The sequence below is a fragment of the Odocoileus virginianus genome, unplaced genomic scaffold (assembly GCF_023699985.2).
Source record: "Odocoileus virginianus isolate 20LAN1187 ecotype Illinois unplaced genomic scaffold, Ovbor_1.2 Unplaced_Contig_5, whole genome shotgun sequence".
Classification (NCBI taxonomy): domain Eukaryota; kingdom Metazoa; phylum Chordata; class Mammalia; order Artiodactyla; family Cervidae; genus Odocoileus; species Odocoileus virginianus.
Genome location: NW_027224322.1, coordinates 3,200,772 through 3,222,312, shown reverse-complemented (window position 1 = coordinate 3,222,312; position 21,541 = coordinate 3,200,772). Strand labels below are relative to the sequence as shown.

The 21,541-nt window shown below is 55.0% G+C and overlaps 1 protein-coding gene across 6 annotated transcripts; it reads right to left on the bottom strand.

Moving 5' to 3' along the window:
• Positions 1-435: 435 nt before the first annotated feature.
• ING5 (inhibitor of growth family member 5) lies at positions 436-18,033 on the bottom strand. 6 transcript variants are annotated; one of them, XM_070463691.1, is made up of 8 exons: positions 17,948-18,033; positions 15,805-15,876; positions 10,549-10,730; positions 9,357-9,468; positions 9,099-9,192; positions 6,200-6,335; positions 5,363-5,424; positions 436-3,664 (listed from the first exon to the last, which is right to left on the bottom strand). In XM_070463691.1, exons 1-8 carry the CDS (start codon positions 17,982-17,984, stop codon positions 3,622-3,624), a joined length of 738 nt encoding a protein of 245 aa, XP_070319792.1. In that variant the 5' UTR covers positions 17,985-18,033; the 3' UTR covers positions 436-3,621. The 6 variants fall into 6 exon arrangements, with proteins under 6 accessions (XP_070319792.1, XP_070319793.1, XP_070319794.1 ...); XM_070463692.1 differs by having other exon boundaries at positions 9,099-9,189; XM_070463693.1 differs by having other exon boundaries at positions 10,549-10,715.
• Between the last annotated feature and the right edge of the window lie 3,508 nt (positions 18,034-21,541).

The window sequence follows — 21,541 nt, the reverse complement described above, 5'->3', positions numbered from 1 at the left end:
AGGACCCAAGTCTGGGAACTGGGCTTCATCTGAAAGTGAGTGCCCGGCCATGCTTTCACCATGGTGACGGAGCTGGCTTTCAATGGACCCTGTTAGCACTCGTCAAGGAAATGTCCTGAGAGGTTTAGCTGCCACAGGGCCTTGGCGCCAAGCAGGTCTAGAAGGCAAAGCTTCTGTTCCAGAGGAGGCACCTTATGCCCCTAGGAAGCAACCCCCAGTGCCCTCACTAAGAACACATCTTTCTTGTGAGCTTGGGACCAACTTCTGATGCCATGAAACAGCTGAGGCCCAAGCTGAGGCCCAGGATCCCGCCCGGGCCCCTGGCGGGACTCACCCACTCTGTCCACTGCATGTCCCGTTCAAGAGTCCACACGGCATCTGGTCCCAGCTCTCGACACTGAAGTCTTATTTCCAGAAATGATGCATCCTCAAATGTTTGTTCCAAAAAATACTTTATTCGTTAAACAATATATCCATCATCTATAACATGATCCAAAAATACAGATATACATCTTTACATTATTTAATAAAAAGATTTACAATATTTCTTTCTTTTACAAAGAGAACATCAATAATAATTCCTTGAAAACACAATGTAACATTCAGGTTAAAGCTGCATCATCTTTTTGGATGAGATGTGGTAAGATGAACACCACAAATACATACTAGCAGGGAGGAAACTTCACAGAACTCTCTCCTGAATGAGAACGCTTTTCTTAGACTTCCCATTTTAAAATTCCTCTCGGCACAGGTAATGAAAACCAACCACACTGTTCACAAAACGCTGAGGAAAGCCTGAAACCCTACGTGTCCCAGCCCTGCACAGGGCACACCCTGGCTGTGACCACAAGGGAAGCTGCTCTTTGGACAGTGTTATTGCTCGAAGCAGTCCTCGCCAAGGGCTGCCAGTGACGTGTCAGGAGGCAGGGCTGACATGCGGCTGGCCAGCGTCCTGCGCACCCCTGCAACTGCCCGGGGGGGCGCGTCCAGGCGTCTGCCGCCTCAGGGCAGACGGGAGGCTGCCTGGCTCAGGTGGCCCTGCCAGCACCAGGATCGCGTCCGCCTGCTCAGGGGCCCAGCCCATGGCGGGGATGGTCACACAGACCTCATGTGCCAGCCGTGAGCCCCTCGAGCTCTGCCGCAGAGGCGGGAGCCCGGCTTAACACCTGCTCCCACCAGTGCTGTGCGTGCTCTCCTGCAGGAAAACAAAAGGATGTTTCAACCACTGCTGACAGATATGAGCAGCACTGGAAATGGACGACGCTGCTTCTCTGCACAAGAAGCCTCTTCCCTCATAAGCAGACCCCGAGGAGGACCCTGGGGGCCTGCAGCCTCACTGGCTCAGGAGTGCTGCGGCAGTGGCCAGCCTGCCCCTGGCGCCAGCCCCCGAGACCAGTGAGTGTCCCGACGGGGGCAAGGGGCAAGCAGTGTGGGCTCCCGCCAAACCCGCGGGCCGGGATGCTCCTGACCACACGGCCTCCCCAGCGTCTTCCGCCTGGCGGGCAGCGGCATGGTCAGGAGGCATTAGGCCAGGGCCCAAAAACATTCTGGGGACTCTCTCTGTTCTGCTCGTGTTTTCCATTTTCTCCAAAGCTACATGCGTGTTATTTTGGTGATGTTACTATAACCAGCAAAAGTAAACGCTGGAAACATTAGCACAGAAACTTTCCCAAAAAGGTCCGCAAATGGCATGTTACACGCTGACAAGCAGGGTGACACCATCCAACTTTAAACAAAAGCTTCTGACAGGGAAGTCAGTCACCTTCCTAAGGAACAGCCGGGGCAGCGGGCACCCCGCTGAGGCTTAGGACCGCCGTCCACCTGCGTCCACAAATCCCCCTCCCGTGGGAACAGTGATGTGAATGGGTCGAAGATGAAATGAGCTTCTGAAGAATCACCACAAACGTACTGTACTTACCTACCTTATCCACAAAAACTGGTAAAGGACTGAAAAAAAAAAACCTTTTCCACAATTTACTCCCCATAATCTTTAAACTTCCGTGCTACCTAAAACCTAAGTTACTAAACACCAACTCCCCCGGGTTTCCCGACAAGACAGAGGCTGCAGGTGCCAGCGGGCCCCTTCCTCAGGAGCGCTGCGTGGCCGGGACGAGCCCGGGGCCGAGGGGCAGCAGCAGCCACACCCCGCGCCTGCCCGCGGGAGCCCCGAGGGCCACGCGCTGCACAGACTGCCCGCAGTCTTCGCAGAGCAAGTCCTGGCCGCCAGCTCGCTCTGGTGAGGACAGGGTCAAGACGCAAGGCGCTCGGATGCGGAACCAGGGAGGGCCCCCGTCGCCTGTAGGACAGTAGCTGCCCCGCGGGTGGCAGTCCCACAGGACGCGGTCTCTGCTCTCGGGAGCGCACAGGACAGGTGGCCATCAGGGGAAAGCAGATGGGTCCCTGTCGACGGCCCTCCTCACAGACAGGACGCGGTCCGTCCACACCGGGAAGCTGGGCCTCCAGTCTGTGTTGCAGACTCCGCGCCTGAGGCAGAGCCGCCGTGCCTGCTGCCTTCCAAACACACCTGGACGGCTTCAGAGGAGAGTCCGCCTGCAGAAGCCACACGTGGGGGTCCACGCCTGGACCACCCCCACCATGACCACCAAGGCAGGTCCAAGGCCACGTGCTGATCGCAGAGGAAAGACAGGCGGGTTTCCTGGCTTCACGCAAAACTGCTCCTGTGGCACGAGAAGCTCACAAATCACATCACATAATTGTCACCCCGCAGTCTAAGCGGCTGACCTGCTGTGCAAGTCAACAGGTCTCAGGTCAGCTCCCGGCAGCCTGGGCTCACTTCATATTCACACAGAGCACTATCTTCATGCTACCACAATAACTCATCTTCACAGTACAGAGTCAGAATTCCCGGAGAAACGGACGGCCGGCCCTTCCGCTGGGCTGTCTCTTATCCGTACCGGTCACGGCACCGACAAGCCCGTTTGCTAATGGAGAGTCGTTTACTCCGGAAAGAAAACCCCTCATGGAGGGAACAGGCAGTCCGAAGGCGAAGGCAGTGCACAGTGAGGCAGACCCCCGCCTGGGGAGGGCTGGCCCTTCTGGCATGTCCTGGGCTCCATAGGCCCCCGCTCCTGGCAAGGCTCGGGGTGCCCGCGGGGGCACCAGGGCCTCGGCGAGCCGCCCCAGGACTCACGGCTCCGGATGCAGTGCAACGGCAGTGCACCAGCCACGCGCCCCACGGAGTCCCGGGGCCACCGGAGGTGACCGCCACGCTCAGGGCCAGGGGTCTGTACGAAAGTCACAAGAACGGAGTCACTGCGGCAGGTCCCCAAGACTGCTCCTCTGTGCGACAGGGCTCAGGTGGCTTCCCGTCAGTTCAAGGGAACGTCCAGAATGACAACTGGCCGCTGAGCTATTAAACATTGTCGGAAATACGAAAGTCACAAGAACGGAGTCACTGCGGCAGGTCCCCAAGACTGCTCCTCTGTGCGACAGGGCTCAGGTGGCTTCCCGTCAGTTCAAGGAAACGTCCAGAATGACAGCTGGCCACTGAGCTATCAAACATTGTCGGAAACAAGATAGTCTTAAAATGAATGTAAAATATTGCAACATGAATGAGGGAATATATTAACTTGCTCTTCTGGTCCAGTGTCCACCCCAGCCTTACTTCTTCTTTCTCCTCTCCTGAACACACCGCGGACAGAACCTGCAACGAGAAAAGGTGCCCTCAGGGGCCCCCGAGCGCAGGAGGCCAGGCCCCACCTCCCGGTCTCCCGGGACAGCGGGATGCTGCTGCGCTGGCACAGAGACCCGGATGCAGACGGCGCAGCCCTGCCACAGGGGACGGTCTGCCCAACGTCCGTGCCGAGGCAGGGGAGACCCGAGTCAGCGAGCGCAGCGGCGTGCACATACAAGCACTCCTGTCGCCCAAGCTGGTCGGTGCTCCCTGTGTGAGGACAGGGCCCCTGGGACCACACGGGGGGCGAGCACTTGAGGGAGCGCGCTGGAGGTGCCGAGCAGCCTGAGCAGGCAGGCGCAGACCCCCGCCCTGCCCCGGGAGGATTCAGCGGTCCCATGACCCTGGGCACGCAGCTTCCCGAGGCCCCTCCTGAGGAGCGGCTGGCGCGCTATGACGTGGCCACCCAACCCCCGGTTCCCAGCACCTGGTCCAGGGCCTGAGTGCAGCCCACAGGGCCCCAGGGTGGGGGGCCAGGAACATCGCTGCACCGAGGGTCACGGGCTCAGGATGCAGAACAGGTGGGAAGCAGCCTGCACTCTGCAGCTTGGAAGGGAGGCAGGGAGGCCGGGGTTCAGGCGGCGAGCGAGTGGGCCCCACCCCACCTTGCCCCGCCTCGCCCCACCCCGCATCTGTGCAGCCTGCCCTACTCCTAGCACGTGGTGGGCGTGCCCTCCCCTACACAGAAGGGAAAAATCTTCTAGCGCCTACCATAAGAGTCCCGCAAACAACTCAAACCCACCAAGTCCAAAATCAAACCCAAGTTGCCTTCCCTGCCTCCCAGCCCCAGGGCCAGCCCACACGTCCCTTCTTCCCAGGGGGCTCAGCCCAGGACCCCGCCCTATCCCACGCTGAGCCTGCTCTGGGCCACCAGGTTCCACCAGCTCTGCCTGCCAGGGCCCGGCCAGGTGGAGACCACACGTGGCTCCGGGACATGCCCGCGACCCCTGCCCAGCCGTCCACTGCAGGCAGACGACACAGACGGTCCCTCGGGCTGCTCACATTCCCTGTGTCCACACACGGTGTCACCAGAGGGAACCGGGTGTACGTGGGAACACGGAGGGCAGTGTCCCCAGGCCTTCACTCGGCACAGTCACCAGGACCAGGCTCTCACACACAGCAAAGCTGCGGCCGCCCCTGAACACGGCCGGGAGCAGAGGGCATGGCCACCCACACTTCCTCCAGGACGGAGGTGCCCAGCCCAAGCCTGGCCCCCAGCTTCCATCTGAGCTTCCCCGAGGACAGTCCTTCATGCCTCATCTAGACCCACAGTCACCTCTGCCTCCCTCGAGAGCCACAGTGGCTGCTGTCAGGGGGAGGCCACCCTTGCACAAGGCAGGGGTCAGGGTGCTGGCTCTTTACAGTCGAAAGTCACACGTAACTTACAGCCAGCCGTCCCCACCCATGGCTCCTTACACCTGGGTTCCGCATCCGTCGGTTCAGCCAACCAGGGAGCCCGAGGTACTGCAGTGTTTACCACTGAGAAACAGCCGCGTGTAAGTGGTTCAAACCAGCGTGACTCGAGGTCGCTGTCACATAGGGGTGATGACAGCCACTACCCTGGGTGAGGCGGGCAGCTGTCCATCTGCAGCTCAGCCCCGAGCACCAGGACTGCCGCAGCAGGCAGGCCCCCGCCCAGCCCACGAGCAAGGCCGGCGCCATACTGACCATTTTCCTTTGGGCTTCGTGGTCAGGTCCACACAGGCAAAGTGAAACCACTCGATGGGGCACTGCAAGCAGAGGGAGGAGGCCATTAGTGCTGCCCGCCCCACGGCCCACGCTCACGTCCAGAGGAGGCGGTCAGTGCCGCCCACCCACCCAGCCCTGCCTGCCCCGCGGCCCACACTCTTGTCCAGTGGAGGCAGTCAGTGCCGCCCACCCACCCAGCCCAGCCCGCCCGGCGGCCCACACTCTTGTCCAGAGGAGGCGGTCAGTGCCGCCTGCCCGCCGCCCAGCCCGCATTCACGTCGAGGAGAAGGCAGTCAGTGCTGCCCACCCACTGCCCAGCCCGCCCCACAGCCCATGCTCTCGTCCAGGGCAGGCCAGCAGTGCCGCTCGCCCGCCGCCCACACTCTTGTCCAGAGGAGGCGGTCAGTGCCGCCCACCTGCCGCCTAGCCCGCCCCGCAGCCCATGCTCTAGTCCAGGGCAGGCCATCAGTGCCACCCGCCCGCCCGCCGCCCACACTCTTGTCCAGAGGAGGCAGTCAGTGCTGCCCGCCAGTCACCCAGCCCGCCCGGCAGCCCACACTCTCGTCCAGAGGAGGTGGTCAGTGCCGCCCACCCACCCAGCCCAGCCTACCCCGCGGCCCATGTTCTCGTCCAGAGGAGGCGGTCAGTGCCGCCCACCTGCCGCCCAGCCCACGTTCACGTCCAGAGGAGAAGGCGGTCAGTGCCGGCTGCCTGCCGCCCGCCAGTTGCCCAGCCCACCCCACGGCCCACACTCTCGTCCAGAGGAGGCGGTCAGTGCCGCCCGCCCGTCACCCAGCCCCCGTGGCCCACACTCACGTCCGGGTTGTCGCAGCCGATCATCTCCCCGTAGGACACCTGGTGGCACAGGCAGTATGTGGGCTCGTTCGGGTCCACAGGCATGTCCAGCACGTCGGAGGGGTGCACAGACAGGATGGTGTCAGTGAACTCGGACCTGTGGGGACAACAGGCAGGGGAGTTGGGGTCAAGCTGCCCCCGATGGCGCCCGGCAAGGACGTGGCACAAAGGCGCAGACCGACACAGGGCAGGCGGTCACCACGTGTCCAGACAGTCCCTCACCCGAGCGGACCTGCCCCAGCCCCTCCCCGGGTCCCCAGAACAGACGGCACCACCAGCAGTGGGCGCCCGGCGACACCCGAGAGCACCCCGGAGCCCGCCCGAACGCCCAGTGTCTGAGCAGCCCGCCCCGCAGCTCTGCCCTCCACCCGACTCCACCGGCACCTTCAGCCCAGAACCGCAGGTGTCCCTGGCCCCCAGCCTCCCCTGGGCTCCGACTCTCAGGAAGCAAGCACCACAGCCACCCCCTGTGCGCGGGGCCACTTCACCTGCCTGCCCCAGGAAGCAGCCCAGCCAGCCCAGGGCCACCCGCACCACGCCCAGGCCCCCACAGCACCCAGACCACCCCCAAGACCACTGCCCACGGCGCCACAGCTGCGGGGAGGGAGTGGCTCGGGGGGAATCAACTCGTGTGGGTTTCAGTCTTCTAAAATAATCCCATGAGCTCAGGTGAGTGAAAACAGTACCTTCCCACCAGTACAGAAGGAAAACCCTCCCTCCCATACCCCCCAGGTAGGAACTACAGGCGTGCTCAGATAATCACCTGCTAAAGGAACAGCGCGTCACACAAGGAGCACAGCAAAGGGAAAAGTAAGAGGCAGCGGCCAGCTGAGCTACGTGAACACACCAACCGGGTGACGGAAGGGATCCGGGTCCCCGAGGGACTGACTGCTCGCCCCTTCCCCAGGCGGCTGCCGAGACGCACCCCGTACCCAGGTCAGCTGCACCCCGGTCCCCCGACACGGCGGCCCCACCCACGGGGCCGCTCCGAGGCCCTCCCCCGTGAGGACTCCGTCTCCGTCTCTGAGGAAGGGCTTCCTTCTTGTAAACGTCACAGAGACGTAACTCTGACCCAGCACTTTCAAGCTGCCTCGAGCACGGCCTCGGGCAGTCCTGCTGGCCAGGGGCTCTCTCCCCGCCCGCGGGGTCATGTGCTCGGTCAGGCGGCTGCGGGGAGGACACAGTTCAGGCAGGCTGCCTGGCCCAGCCTCCTCACTGACGGCCCCGGCTCACCAGCTATGATACAGGCAGTGGCCGAGGGAACGCTGCAGCCCCTCAGAGGGGGCTGGGACCACAGGGGTCACCTGGGCTCTGCACGGTCAGGCACGTGCGCCCCAGGGAGGCGCCCCTGCACTTGGAAGCCGGGCCTCTTCCCTCCAAGGGGACTCGTGGATGAAGGGACACGAGAGGATGCCTGCCTGACCCCAGGTCCTGAGCAGGAAGGAGCAGGAAGCCCTGCCGCCACGGAAGAAAGCAAGCCCGTACACCGCTGTGTCATGGGTACAGATACAGGAGGGCTGTGGAGGGCCGGGGCCGCTCCAACACCGCGGGACCCACACACAGCCATACCCACGGTCCATCTACCAAGCCCCGCCACACAGAAGCTGCAGGGCCCAGCCCCTGGACTCCAACCAGCCAGCCTCTCCCAGGCCCCTGCGACCGACCAGGGGAGCAGCAGCAGGAGAGCCTCGCCCGCAGGCGGCAGACGGGCGCTCTGGCTTCCCCGCCTCAGCACCTTCCCGCCAGCCCCCCCCAGCTCTGTCCACCTGCAGCACACAGGGCGAGCCCTCTGGGAAGGGCAGGTGCTGCCCTCTCCACGACCTCCGTGCACCCGCAAGGCCAGAGAAGGAGCAAACCGTGTGACCTGACGGAGCAAGAAAACAGGAGCGGTCACCAGGAGGGCTTTTCTGCTGGGTCGGTGGTAAAGAGGCCGCCTGCCAATGCAGCAGACACAGGTTTGATCCCTGGTCGGCAAGTTCTTGCCTGGGACATCCCATGGACAGAAGGGCCTGGCGGGCAGACTCAGACGCGACTGAGGGACTAAACCACCACCAACCAGGAGGAGCCTGTGCACGAAGCAGCAGAAGCACAGACGACCAGGTGTTTAGACGAACAGAGAAGAGCTTTAAGTACGTGTTACGAAGGAGGCATAACTAAGACATTCATGCATGGAGACTTTTCAAACCAGAACTAAAATCTGTAAAAAAAGAAGTCAAACAGATGTTCCATAACAAAAATCACAACATATGAAATTAACAGCTGACTCTCGAACAACATGGGTTTCAACTCTGTGATTTCACCTACATGTAGAATTTTTTCAGTAAATACTGCTACACTATTATGTGACCCTTGGATGTGGAACCTCAGATTCACAGGGCTATCAGGTCAGCACACCTACACAGGTGAGGCAGGAGCCACACCTGCACAGGTGAGGGGGAGGAGCCTCGGCACACCTGCACAGGAGAGGGAGGGGGCCACAGCACACGTGCACAGGTGGGGGGAGGGGCCACTGCACAGGTGAGGGGGAGGAGCCTCAGCACACCTGACAGGTGAGGGGGCCACAGCACACCTGCAGAAGTGAGGGGGAGGGGCCTCGGCACACCTGACAGGTGAGGGGGGAGGAGCCTCCACACACCTGCACAGGTGGGGGGAGGGGCCACTGCACACGTGCACAGGTGGGGGGAGGGGCCACTGCACACGTGAGGGGGAGGAGCCTCCGCACACCTGACAGGTGGGAGGGAGGGGCCATGGCACACCTGCACAGGTGAGCACGTCTGCAGCCTCAGCAGTGGCTGGTGTTCCCCTCCTGAGCAAACACCAATGTTCTTCTCTGGGGAAAAACATAAAAAGCACCTCTCACCCTCCTTTATGTTTCTTCTTCTTTGGGGTGTCGTCTTCTGAGGTCCTCCTGCCACGACCCCTGGAGCCCCTCTTTTCTTTCTGACCTCGACCTTCTGAAACAAGACAGACCCCAACTTTGTTCACAGAATTCCGGAGGCAGGACAAGGTTTACCCAAACATGGTATTTACCGTAATATTCCTAATACCCTTATCGGACAAAATTCTTCAAAACTCCATTGTTAACAGTAAGAAAATGAAGAAAAATTAACAGACTTGCTTTTTAGCCCCCGTCCTCCAGAGCTCTCAAAGTCGCTGCCCTCCAGCTTGTCCTTCAGGTCCGCCTCAAAGCGAGCCAGGTCTGCATCCAGCCTCCGGATGTGCTTGTCCACCTGCACGGAAGGACGCTCACACAATCCGTGTGGTTCTCAGGGCAGAACGCCCTGGGAATCACAGATGCTCCCAGTGTCAGCCAGAAAGTGCTGTCTGGCCCTTAATTGAGTCCTGAATTAACAAAGCTCTGCTAGAACAAGGCCCACTATTTCCTAGTTCATGCAAAGGTCTTTTTTCCCCATATATGACCGATCAACAGAATAAAGCCGACTGGGGAAAAAACCTTGAAGGGATGAGAAACAGCTGTGAGGCATGGAGTAAGGGCTGAGGACACTAGATACCCAGCTGTGACGTAAAACGTGAGGAGCCACAGGTCCTTAAGAAGAGAATGACTTAACTTTTAGGTTCCGGATGAAGCTGGAAGGAAGGAGAAAGAGGCGGCAACATCACCCGTGACCACACAGGACAACACGGGAGGGCACACTCCTGCTGAGCAGCTGCAGGGACATCACGAGAAAAGCGCCTGCCAGCAGTGACAACCTCCCAGCGGCCCCTGTGGCAGCGTCCCAAGCAGGGGCCACACAGCCCCGTCTGGGAGTGAACCAGAGCCCTCAGCTTCGCTACACACCAGAGAGAAAACAGGACTGTCTTAAGGATGCTGATCACACTAGTTCTCAGGAAGATAGGCTGCTTACTCAAAGGACTTAGTGCTTTAGATCAAAATCCCAAACATAAGCATGAAACTCCGCTTCGAGAGGCTTCTTTCTCAAACACAACCAAATGCGGGCTCTAAGAAGCCACTATTGTCTTCCTAGGGGAGGTGAGGATGGAGCAGCTCACAACACAACCCCACATGCGCCGCTTCATGAGCCTCAAGTGAGGCTGACCTGAGAGGGAGGTGGGCAGAACAGGCTCACCTAAGGCTGATGAAAACAAGCATCAAAATGTACATATATATACACGTAACAGAACAAGCTGAAAGGGCACAGAACACTAGACCACAGGAGCACGCCCAGGAGGAGGAGCCCTCCACTGCGCACCTTCTCTAGCCGCATCGCCCTGTCCCAGCCTGAGCTCTGCCTGACCTGCCGTTTCTGAGCAGCACTCCCTGCGCGTGGGGGGAGCAGCCCCCAACTCACCATCTCGTAGGTCTGCATGGCCAGCTGCACCTTGTCGTCACTGTACTCCTTGCACTTGTTGTAGGCGCTCTGGATCTTCTGCAGGTGCTCCACGCGCTGGTCGGAGGAAAGCGTCTTCACGGTGGAGATGTACTCCGCGGCCAGGATGTCAATCTCAGCTTTCTTATCTGAGAGAGAAATGGCTGAAGAGCTACTTCCCATGTGTGATCCAGGACGAGCTCACCAGACCGGCAACCAATAAAGCCTGACGATGCCACGTTCCAGCAAAGAAGTGGTTGGCTCAAACTGGACACCCATGGTGGCAGGGGCAACAGCCTTCCCAGACACTGTGGATCAGGGCCACAAGCAGACACCCCAACCAGGGCCGTGTGCCCAGCACAACCCAGTGTATGATGCTGCCCAGCAAGGGCTCACTGTGCCTCCCTGGGCTCTCAAGAGTCCCTATTTGAATAAATGATGTGCTCACCTCACCTATGACCAGCATGCTACTCTTAGGGACATACCCTCAAGATTCAGAGGCCAGGATACACAGGGGAAAACATTCATAACTACAGATAACAGGAAACAACTCAAACGTCCAATCTAGGATAAAACAGATAAATAAGCTGCAGTCCACTCACAGAACAGAATGCTACCCAGCAGTAAAAAGAACACTGGTCAATCCCACGGACCAAGAAAAGCACGGTGCAAAGGAGAACACACAGTGTGACGGTTCCATCGTCGTTACAGGCAGGAACACAGGCAGCTGCCAACGCTTCACTTCAGAAAGACGAAAAGACCGTCCTTGCAGGTGATCACACAGGGTGCACTCCTTGGGGGAAGGGTGCCTGCTCAGGAGTCTCACAGGCCCTGGGCACCAGGGACTGTACTTCTCCATCTGGGGAAAGGGTCTCTAGGTGCTATTTGCTAAGCAATGTATAAATGTTTAAACCACTTCAGTATTCTTGCCATGAGAACCCCATGAACAGTATGAAAAGGCAAAAAGATAGGACACTGAAAGATGAACTCCCCAGGTCAGTAGGTGCCCAATATGCTATCGGAGATCAGTGAAGGAAAAACTCCAGAAAGAATGAAGAAACGGAGCCAAAGCAAAAATAACACCCAGTTGTGGATGTGACTGGTGATAGAAGCAAGGTCCAATGCTGTAAAGAGCAATATTGCATAGGAACCTGGAATGTTAGGTCCATGAATCAAGGCAAATTGGAAGTGGTCAAACAGGAGATGGCAAGAGTGAACATCAACATTCTAGGAATCAGTGAACTAAGATGGACTGGAATGGGTGAATTTAACTCAGATGACCATTATATCTACTACTGTGGGCAAGAATCCCTTAGAAGAAATGGAGCAGCCATCATAGTCAACAAAAGAGTCCAAAATGCAGTACTTGGATGCAATCTCAAAAACGACAGAATGATCTCTGTTTCCAAGGCAAACCATTCAATATCACAGTAATCCAAGTCTGTGCCCCAACCAGTAATGCTGAAGAAGCTGAAGCTGAATGATTCTATGAAGACCTACAAGACCTTCTAGAACTAACACCCAAAAAAGATGTCCTTTTCATTATAGGGGACTGGAATGGCAAAAGTAGGAGGTCAAGAATCATCTGGAGTGACAGGCAAATTTGGCCTTGGAGTACAGAATGAAGCAGGGCAAAGGCTCCTAGAGTTTTGCCAAGAGATCGCACTGCACTGGTCATAGCAAACATCCTCTTCCAACAACACAAAAGAAGACTACACATGAACATCACCAGATGGTCAACAGTGAAATCAGACTGATTATATTCTTTGCAGCCAAAGATGGAGAAGCTCTACAGAGTCAGCAAAAACAAGACCAGGAGCTGACTGTGGCTCGTATCATGAGCTCCTTATTGCCAAATTCAGACTTAAATTGAAGAAAGTAGGGAAAACCACTAGACCATTCAGGTATGACCTAAATCAAATCCCTTACAATTATACAGTGGAAGTGAGAAATAGATTCAAGGGATTAGATCTGATAGAGTGCCTGATGAACTATGGACGGAGGTTCATGACATTGTACAGGAGACAGGGATCAAGACCATCCACAAGAAAAAGAAATGCAAAAATGCAAAATGGCTGTCTGAGGAGGCCTTACAAATAGCTGTGAGGAGAAGAGAAGTGAAAAGCAAAGGAGAAAAGGAAAGATATTCCCATTTGAATGCACATTTCCAAAGAATAGCAAAGAGAGATAAGAAAGCCTTCCTCAGTGATCAGTGCAAAGAAACAGAAGAAAATAACAGAATGGGAAAAACTAGAGATCTCTTCAAGAAAATTAGAGATACCAAGGGAACATTTCATGCAAAGATGGGCACAATAAAGGACAGAAATGGCATGGACCTAACCGAACCAGAAGATATTAAAAAGAGGTGACAGAAATACACAGAAGAACTGTACAAAAAAGATCCTCATGACCCCTATAACCATGATGGAGTGATCACTGACCTACAGCGAGACATCCTGGAATGTGATGTCAAGTGGGCCTTAAGAAGCGTCACTACGAACAAAGTTAGTGAAGGTGATGGAATTCCAGTTGAGCTATTTCAAATCCTGAAAGATGATGCTGTGACAGTGCTGCATTCAGTATGCCAGCAAATTTGGAAAACTCAGCAGTGGCCACAGGACTGGGAAAGGTCAGTTTTCACTCCAATCCAAAAAAAGGCAATGCCAAAGAATGCGCAAACTACCACACAATTGCACTCATCTCACATGCTAGTAAAGTAATGCTCAAAATTCCATGCCAGACTTCAACAATACGTGAACCATGAACTTCCAGATGTTCAAGCTGGATTTAGAAAAGGCAGAGGAACAAGAGATCAAATTGCCAACATCTGCCAGATCATTGAAAAAGCAAGAGAGTTCCAGAAAAACATCTATTTCTGCTTTACTGACTATGTCAAAGCCTTTGACTGTGTGGATCACAACAAACTGTGGAAAATTCTTAAAGAGATGAGAATACCAGACCACCTGACCTGCCTCTTGAGAAACCTGTATGCAGGTCAGGAAGCAACAGTTAGAACTGGACATGGAACAACAGACTAGTTCCAAATAGGAAAAGGAGTACGTCAAGGCTATATATTATCATCCTGCTTATTTAACTTACATGCAAAGTTCATCATGAGAAACACTGGGCTGGATGAATCGCAAGCTGGATCAAAACTGCCAGGAGAAATAATAAATAACCTCTTATATGCAGATGAAACCACCCTTATGGCAGAAAGTGAAGAAAAACTAAAGAGCCTCTTGATAAAAGTGAAAGAGGAGAGTGAAAATGTTGGTTTAAAGCTCAACATTCAGAAAACTAAGATCATGGCATCTGGTCCCATCACTTCATGGCAAATAGATGGGGAAACAGTGGAAACAGTGGCAGACTTTATTTTGGGGGGCTCCAAAATCACTGTGGATGGTGACTGTAGCCATGAAATTAAAAGACACTTACTCCTTGGAAGGAAAGTTATGACCAACCTAGACAGCATATTAAAAAACAGAGACATTACTTTGCCAACAAAGGTCCATCTAGTCAAGGCTATGGTTTTCCCAGTAGTCATGTACAGATGTGAGAGGTTGGACTATAAAGAAAGCTGAGCGCCGAAGAATTGATGCTTTTGAACTGTGGTATTGGAGAAGACTCTTTAGAGTCCCTTGGACTGCAAGGAGATCCAACCAGTCCATCCTAAAGATCAATTCTGGGTGTTCATCAGAAGGACTGATGTTGAAGCTGAAACTCCAATACTGTGGCCACCTGATGCAAAGAGCTGATTCATCTGCAAAGATCCTGATGCTGGGAAAGACTGAGGGCAGGAGGAGAAGGGGAGGACAGAGGATGAGATGGTTGGATGGCATCACTGACTCAGTGGACATGAGTTTGGGTGGACTCTAGGAGTTGGTGATGGACAGGGAAGCCTGGCATGCTTGCAGTCATGGGTTCGCAAAGAGTCAGACACGACTGAGTGACTGAACTGAACTGAATGCTTATTTATGAACGTATGTGCTGTATCTCACAATAAAAGAAGTCTCTGCATTCATTAGTCAGAAAGCTGTATCTCAGTCAAAAAGCACAGCTAATTCAATCTCACAAGATATATGCCCAACACGATGTGTGAAAAAAGTGTCCATGCCCAAGCATATCATCGTCAAATGTAAAACCTCACAGATATAGAGAAAAGCTTAAAAGCTTCTAAATAGGAAAGCGGAAATAACAATCACATTTTCAAAGGATCAGGAATCCAAATGACACTGATCTTCCCAGTAGCAACGCAGAAGCTGGGAGACAATGCAACAACACTTGTCACACTCTGGGGGAAATGCCTGTCAATCTGAAATTCTATACCCAGCCAACTATTCACTGCTGCATTTTCAGACATGCAACATTGCAACAAATTTACCCTCCTCTCTATCCTTTTCCCAGAAGCTCCCAGAGAAAAGGCTCCCCTAAAACAAAGGGGCGAATCAAGATGTGGCATGCTTAACAAAGCTAGCAAACAGGGCTCCACAGGAAGAGCAGCAAAGGGAGAGGAAGGCCTGGGGCAAGGCGTGCGCAGCAGACCAGCAGCCGAGCTCCAGGAGTCTCCCTGGAGAGCACACAGAGGACTGGCCACAACCTGGTGCAGCGCACAGGGAAAACAAGGAAAACGAAACCAACCAGTAAAGCAGTTAAGAACTCCAAGGAAAAGTCAGTCCAAACAGGGCACATGAGCATAGCATATGGTCAACTACCAACACAGTGGCCCTGACAGACATCGGCATCAATACAATGTGAATTCAAGTCCACCGCGCTCAGGAGATGGCGGGAAGGAGCTGTGTGCGCATGAGCTGGCTGGCACAACCAGAGACGTGAATCTTCACTTTCTGTAATAACTGAAAAGCTAAAGTCTCAAACCAAAAGGAAATAAAGTAACAAATGCAGCAAAAATGAGCTGCTTAGAAATAAGGAGTTAAATACCAAAAGATCCAAAAGCCCTGTGTAAACTATATACACAGAGTGTGAAAAGAGAAAATCTTTTAAAGGAAAGAGAAGGTAACAAACACTTTAATTGCAAGGAGGGGATGAGGGTTATAGAGATGAAACGCAGGAGCACCAGAGACTGAGGTTGACTGCACAGACCCGGCACTCTCTCTGAGACACCACCCCACGCCTGCAGCCCCTCTGCCCCAGGTCCCGGGAAGCTCAGCACCACCCCCGGGGTCCTGCCTCGGGGAGCGGCTCTCCCCATCCTGGCTGCACTGACAGGCCGGCACCCACCTTCCGTCCTCTGGTCCAGCTCTCGCATCAGCTGGAAGTTCCTCTGAAGCTCACAGGGAAGGTTCTCGATACCTGAAACACAGAAACATGCTTCTCAACAGCAGGACAAAAACTCACCTTCCAAGCTTCACACCTCAGGGCTACAAGAGATAAGCCCACTCCAGCTTCCATTCATTAGGGTTCGGAAACAAGAAGAACTGGGGTATCTTTTTCCAAGGACGTGCTCCAAACACTGAACAAACACACCCTGGTACGGGCTGACGTGCTTGAGCACTTGTCAGAAACTCAAGAAATCAGAGTCAAACAGAGGACAGAGGGCGCCCATGCGACCCTCCCACCCCAGACCCCAGGCAGACACCCCGTCACAGCGAACAGGCCCAAACCCCGCGGTTCTTCTCCAACTTTACTCTGAACTTGTAAAGTTCAGGGGCATCAGGAAGTGCCAACAGGGGCTGTGTGGGGGAACATGATGCAGAGATGGGGCTACCCAACACAGGGGCACTGGCCACGCAGGGCTACTGAGCACCTTAAATGGGGCCAGTACCACAGACGGACTGAGTTTTCCATTCTACGAGAGTTTATTCAAAACCAAACAGACCAGGCGGGACAGCACAGTGAGGACCCTGCACCACACTGCTCTGCTGTCCCCACTGCCAGGCTCCTGGTCCGGGCCGAGCCCGCCCCCTGCCTGCAGCCAGGACGGACCCCTCTCAGACAAAGCTGCTGCTTGAGCCCCAGGGCTCCCCGGCTCAGCAGAGAGCGAGCGGACCCCTCACAGCAGCAGCACTGCCCCTGCACGCTCAGACGTGCTGGGCTCCTTCACGACCTTTAAACTCCCGTGAACGTTTAAAAACTCCATCTGCCCCATCTGATAGCGTGTCCCAGGAAAACTCCTGGTGCACAGCAGGTGCTTAGGGAGTTAGCAGGGGCTTCCGTCCATCCCCAAGCCTTCACACGGGTGCTCCGCAAAGGCCAGGAATCATATTCCTTGGACTCTCCTCGTGGGGCCCACCAGGAAGGCACCAGGAAAGAGGAGGGCAAGCCACAGTGCCCCCCTCAGGCACCTGGGTGCTCTCCCACCCAGGACCTGTGCTCACACTGGGCCAGGACTGGGTGATTCCCTGTGGATCCTCACAGTCTACCCCAGAGCAGAGGTTCAATCCCTACTCTCAACAACCTCCTGTCTGGGGGCTGTGAATATCCCCAGTACAGCACAATGCTCTAGAGCCATAGGGCCCAACCCCCACCAGCCCCACCCTCCCCAGAACTCCAACGCGGGATTGCCGCTCTCCAGCAAGCAACCTTAACAAGCTATGTGGCTTCTGCAGGCAACATCATCTGTTCTGTGAAATGTGGAGGAAAAAAGCCACCCGCTCAGGAGTCCTCCAGAGAGGGCGACATGTGCAACGCGTCGGGACATTGGTCCACGACGATAACTCCTACCCTGAACACCCTAACCCAGGCCAGTGAGTAGCGCCCCCAGCCCCTGGGCCCGGACCGGTACCCTCAGTGACCCTCTGCGCCTGCATGCCTTGCAGATGCAAGAACTGAGGCCTGGAAGTGAGGCACAAGCTCGGTCACAGCACAAGCAGGCACAGAACCCAGAACCCCGAGGCCCTGGGCCCCCAAGCCCGACCAAGAGTCCCAGGCGACTGGAACTCAACCATCTTGGTGGGCCAGACCCGCTCCCAGGGCGGGAAGGGTGGGGCGGGGCTTGGAGGGGCGGGGCCTGGCCGGAGGGGGCGGGCCCGACAGGGACGGAGCCCAGCCGATAAGAGGCGGGGCCCCGCCCAGGAGGCCCGGTTCAAGGGCGGGGAGGGCGGGGGCCTGCAGCGAAGGTGGGCGTGGTCGCCTGGAGGGCGGGGCCGGCCCGCACTGGCCCCGCCCCGCAGCGCAGGCCCCGCCCCGCCGTGACGCACCTGGAATTGGCGGGGCCGTGCCGGCGGGGCCCCGCGCCGCCCGCCCCGCGCCCCTCCCTCGCCGCCCCGCCCGCCCCGCGCGCCCGCGCTACCCCGGCCGCCGCCAGGCCGCCCCGCCGCCCCCGCGTGCCCCGGGGCCCGCGCGCGGAGCCTGGCGCTCGGGGAAGCGCGTTGGGGGCGGCGGGGCGCGGGCGGCGGGCCAGGGCGGCGCGCGGGGCGCTTACTGTCCAGGTAGTGCTCCAAGTACATGGCGGTCGCCATCTTCGTCCGCGGCCGCGCTCCGGGTCTGCGCGGGCGGCGGCGCCGCGAGGGCCGGGGGCGGGGCCGGCTAGTCACTATTAATGAGCTGCGCGCGCTGATTGGGCGCCGGCCGGGCGGGGCCCCCGCCTCGGCTTCCGGCCGGGCAGCGCGCGGCCTCGCGCGGGGCCTGGGCGGGTTGGGCGGCCCCGGCGGGCGGGCTGGGGGCTCGGCCGGGGGACCCGAGAGCGCGCCCAGCGCCTGGAGGGGCGACTTCCGGAGCCCGCTGGCTCAGAGTCTGAGATTCCCAGGGCCGCAGGGCGAGGACCGGCGTTCAGTCGCCGAAGAGGCGGGCTTGAAGGCGTGCCGCCTCTTGAGAGCCTTGCTCTAAACCCAAGGCGGACATGTAAAAGGGGAAATGCGTCCACTGTTTTGCCAGCTTTACCTGCGTTATACAAACTCAGGTTGTACGGAGATGTAGAGCTTCCCCACTCCCGGAGGCGCGGGCCTGCGATCGTCTTGCTCACCCTTCGATCCAAGTGATACCAGTCTGTGAACCATCCCTGCTCCATTTAATGCTTGGTGTGAAAATTCACACGCACGTTCCCGTGCACTGTTGCACACCACCCCTATTTTATTGTTTCGAGTAGATACGTGTTCTTATTAATAGAGTTTATTTTTACAGCAGTTTTTGGCTCTGAGAAAAATTGACAAAATACAAGAGTTCTTATACACACCTTCCACGCATACACACAGTTTTCCTTATGAACATTTTCCACGGCTGGGGCACATATATTACAATTGATGAAACAGTATTGGTACATTATTATTAAGGCTTCCCTGCTGGCTCTGGTAAAGAACCCGCCTGCCAATACAGAAGACTCCGCTTCGATCCCTGGGTCGAGAAGATCCCCTGGAGAAGGAAATGGGAATCCACTCCAGTATTCTTGCCTGGAGAAGTCCCATGGACAGAGAAGCCTGGTGGGCTACACTCCATAGGGTCACAAAGGATTCGGACGCAACTTAGCTACTAAACAACAACAAAATGAAGTCTATGGTTTACATTAGGATTCATTCTGTGTTGTACATTTATGTTACAGTTATCAAATGTAATAGTTGCTCTGCCCTAAAAATCAGCTGCTTCTCCCTTCTCCCAACTGGGGAACCCCTGGCAAACGCTAATCCTTTCACTGTCTCTAGTTCTGCCTTTCTCAGAATGTCATATGGTTGAAATCATAGAATGTGTAGCACTTTCAGATTAGCTTCTTTCGCCTAGTAATATGCATTTTAAGTTTCCGCCAGTCCTTTTCATGGCCAGACAGCTGCTTCTTTTTAAAAAAAAAAATCTTCATTTGACTGCGTCAAGTACTGCAGTACTCAGAATCTTCATTGCATCACGTGTGATCTTTCCTTGTGGTGCACAGACTCTAGTTGTGTCTCTCAGGGTCAGTAGTTGCAGGAAGCAGACTTTGTTGCTCCACAGCAGGTGGGATCTTACTTCCCTGACCAGGGATTGAACCCAGATCCCTTGTATTGCAAGGCAGATTATCAACCATTGGACCAAAAGGGAAATTGTGCACATCTCTTCTTAACACTAAAGAATATTTCATTGTACCACAGTTTATTCTTCACCTATTGGTTGCGTCCAGGTTCTGTCAATTAGGAATAAAACTGCTATAATCATACATGTTCAGGTTTTTGTGTGCACACACTTCAATTCCTTTGGGTAAATACCAAGAACTATAATTGCTGGATCAGACTGTAATGTTTAGCCTTGTAAGAAACTGCCAAACGGTCTTCCAGAATGAGCTGTACCATTTTGTATTTCTACCATCAATGAGTGAGAGTTCCTGTGTCTGCACATCTTTGCCAGCATTTTGTGTTGTTAGTGTTTTGGTTTGGGGCCATCCAAAAAGACGTGTAGCAGTATCTCCTTTTATTTCCAATTCTGGAAAGCCTGGCGTGCTGCAGTCCATGGGGTCACAAAGAGTTGGACACGATTTAGCAACTGAACAATGACATGCAGTGTTAGGAACCTTTTTCACGTGCATATTGCCGCCTGTATGTCTCTTTGGTAAGGAGTCTGTTCAGATTTTCTGCCCAGTTTTAAAATTGAGCTGTTGGGTTTCTTAACTGGTGAGTCATACTATCCACTTTTCTACCAATTACATTTTTATCTTAATATTCTTCGCAAATTCTGGCCAGTTCAGTTCAGTTCAGTCACTCAGTCATGTCTGCCTCTTTGCGACCCCATGAACTGCAGCATGCCAGGAGTTCACCCAAACGCATGTCCATTGAGTCAGCAATGCCATCCAACCATCTCATGTTTTACTCAGTTTTATGTCATCCTAGTTACTAGATGTATTTCACTGGGTTACTGTACCATACTTTAACAGGCTGCTTATAGAGGAACAATATTCTGATGGGTTTCCAGTTTCTCATTACCATAAATGTTCTGGTGAACATTTGTTCATATAGTTGTATGTATTTGTCTGTTCTAGTTATCTATTGCTACATAATATACTTGTAAACTTAGTCATTTAAAAGAAACATTTTATTGTAACTCAAAACTTTTATGAGTCAGGCATCCCAGCAAGGCTCAGTTGGGTTATTGTTTTGTTCTATGTGATACGATACAGATCTCCAGAGTGGCTGGAAGGTGGCATTCAACTGGTACCTGCACCAGAGCACCTAGAGTGTGGCCTCTCCAGCCCAGAGCTTCTAGAGAGTTCTGAGAGGCCCTGGTGGAAGCTGCCAGACTCTGTGACCTCACCTGGGTCATCCCAAGACGACACCTGACCACATTCTGTTGGTCAAGTGAGTCCCTGGAGCCAACCCAGACTCCAGGGGAGGGGAAAGTAGACCCCCACCTCTCAGTGAGAGGATAGCACTGCTGTGGCCGTATAGGTCAGCACGTTGTCGTCTTGGTCCTTTAGGATCACTGCTCAGAAGTGTGCTGCTGGCTCAGAAGGCGTGTTGTAAGTTCTGTATTTCTACATGCGCTGGCCCAGGGGACAGTTAAACTGACACTCGACTGAGTGTGTTTCTACTTCAGTTAACCCTGGATTTCATCAGGCTTTATTAGCTTTGCTTAACATGATGGGGGGAAAAAAGAACCTCAGTGTTTGTGTCCCTTTGATTTTAAGTGCAGCTAAGCAGATTTTCACAATTTGTTGGCTATTTGTAGTTTTTCTCTCACGGTATGTTCTTTGCCATCATCTATGGAGAAATAAAGGGTAGTGGCCTTCACATATCAAAGACACAAGCAGTCTGTTTTCTTTCATTCACGTAAGAAGACTTTATGAATTCTCTTACAAAGACCATTTTGCTGTTTAGTCACTAAGTCATGTCCGACTCTTTTGCGATCCCATGGACTGTAGCCCACCAGGCTCCTCTGCCCATGAGACTTCCCAGCAAGGATACTGGAGCGGGCCGCCATTTCCTTCTCCAGGGGACCCTCCCGACCCAGGAGCTGAACCCACCTCTTCTGCGCTGATGGCAGACTCTTTACCACTAAGCCACCAGGGAAGCCCAGAGACCATTTTAGAAACTGCAAAGATGAGAGATGATTCTCTCACTAT

Coding starts and splice junctions, on each gene's coding strand:
- ING5 (XM_070463691.1), bottom strand. CDS start 17,984: ATGGCGACCGCCATGTACTTGGAGCACTACCTGGACA. Junction 9,469..10,548: donor CCATGCAGACCTACGAGATG/GTGAGTTGGGGG, acceptor CCTTCCGTGCAG/GTGGACAAGCACATCCGGAG. Junction 9,193..9,356: donor TGGAGGACGGGGGCTAAAAA/GCAAGTCTGTTA, acceptor GTCTTGTTTCAG/AAGGTCGAGGTCAGAAAGAA.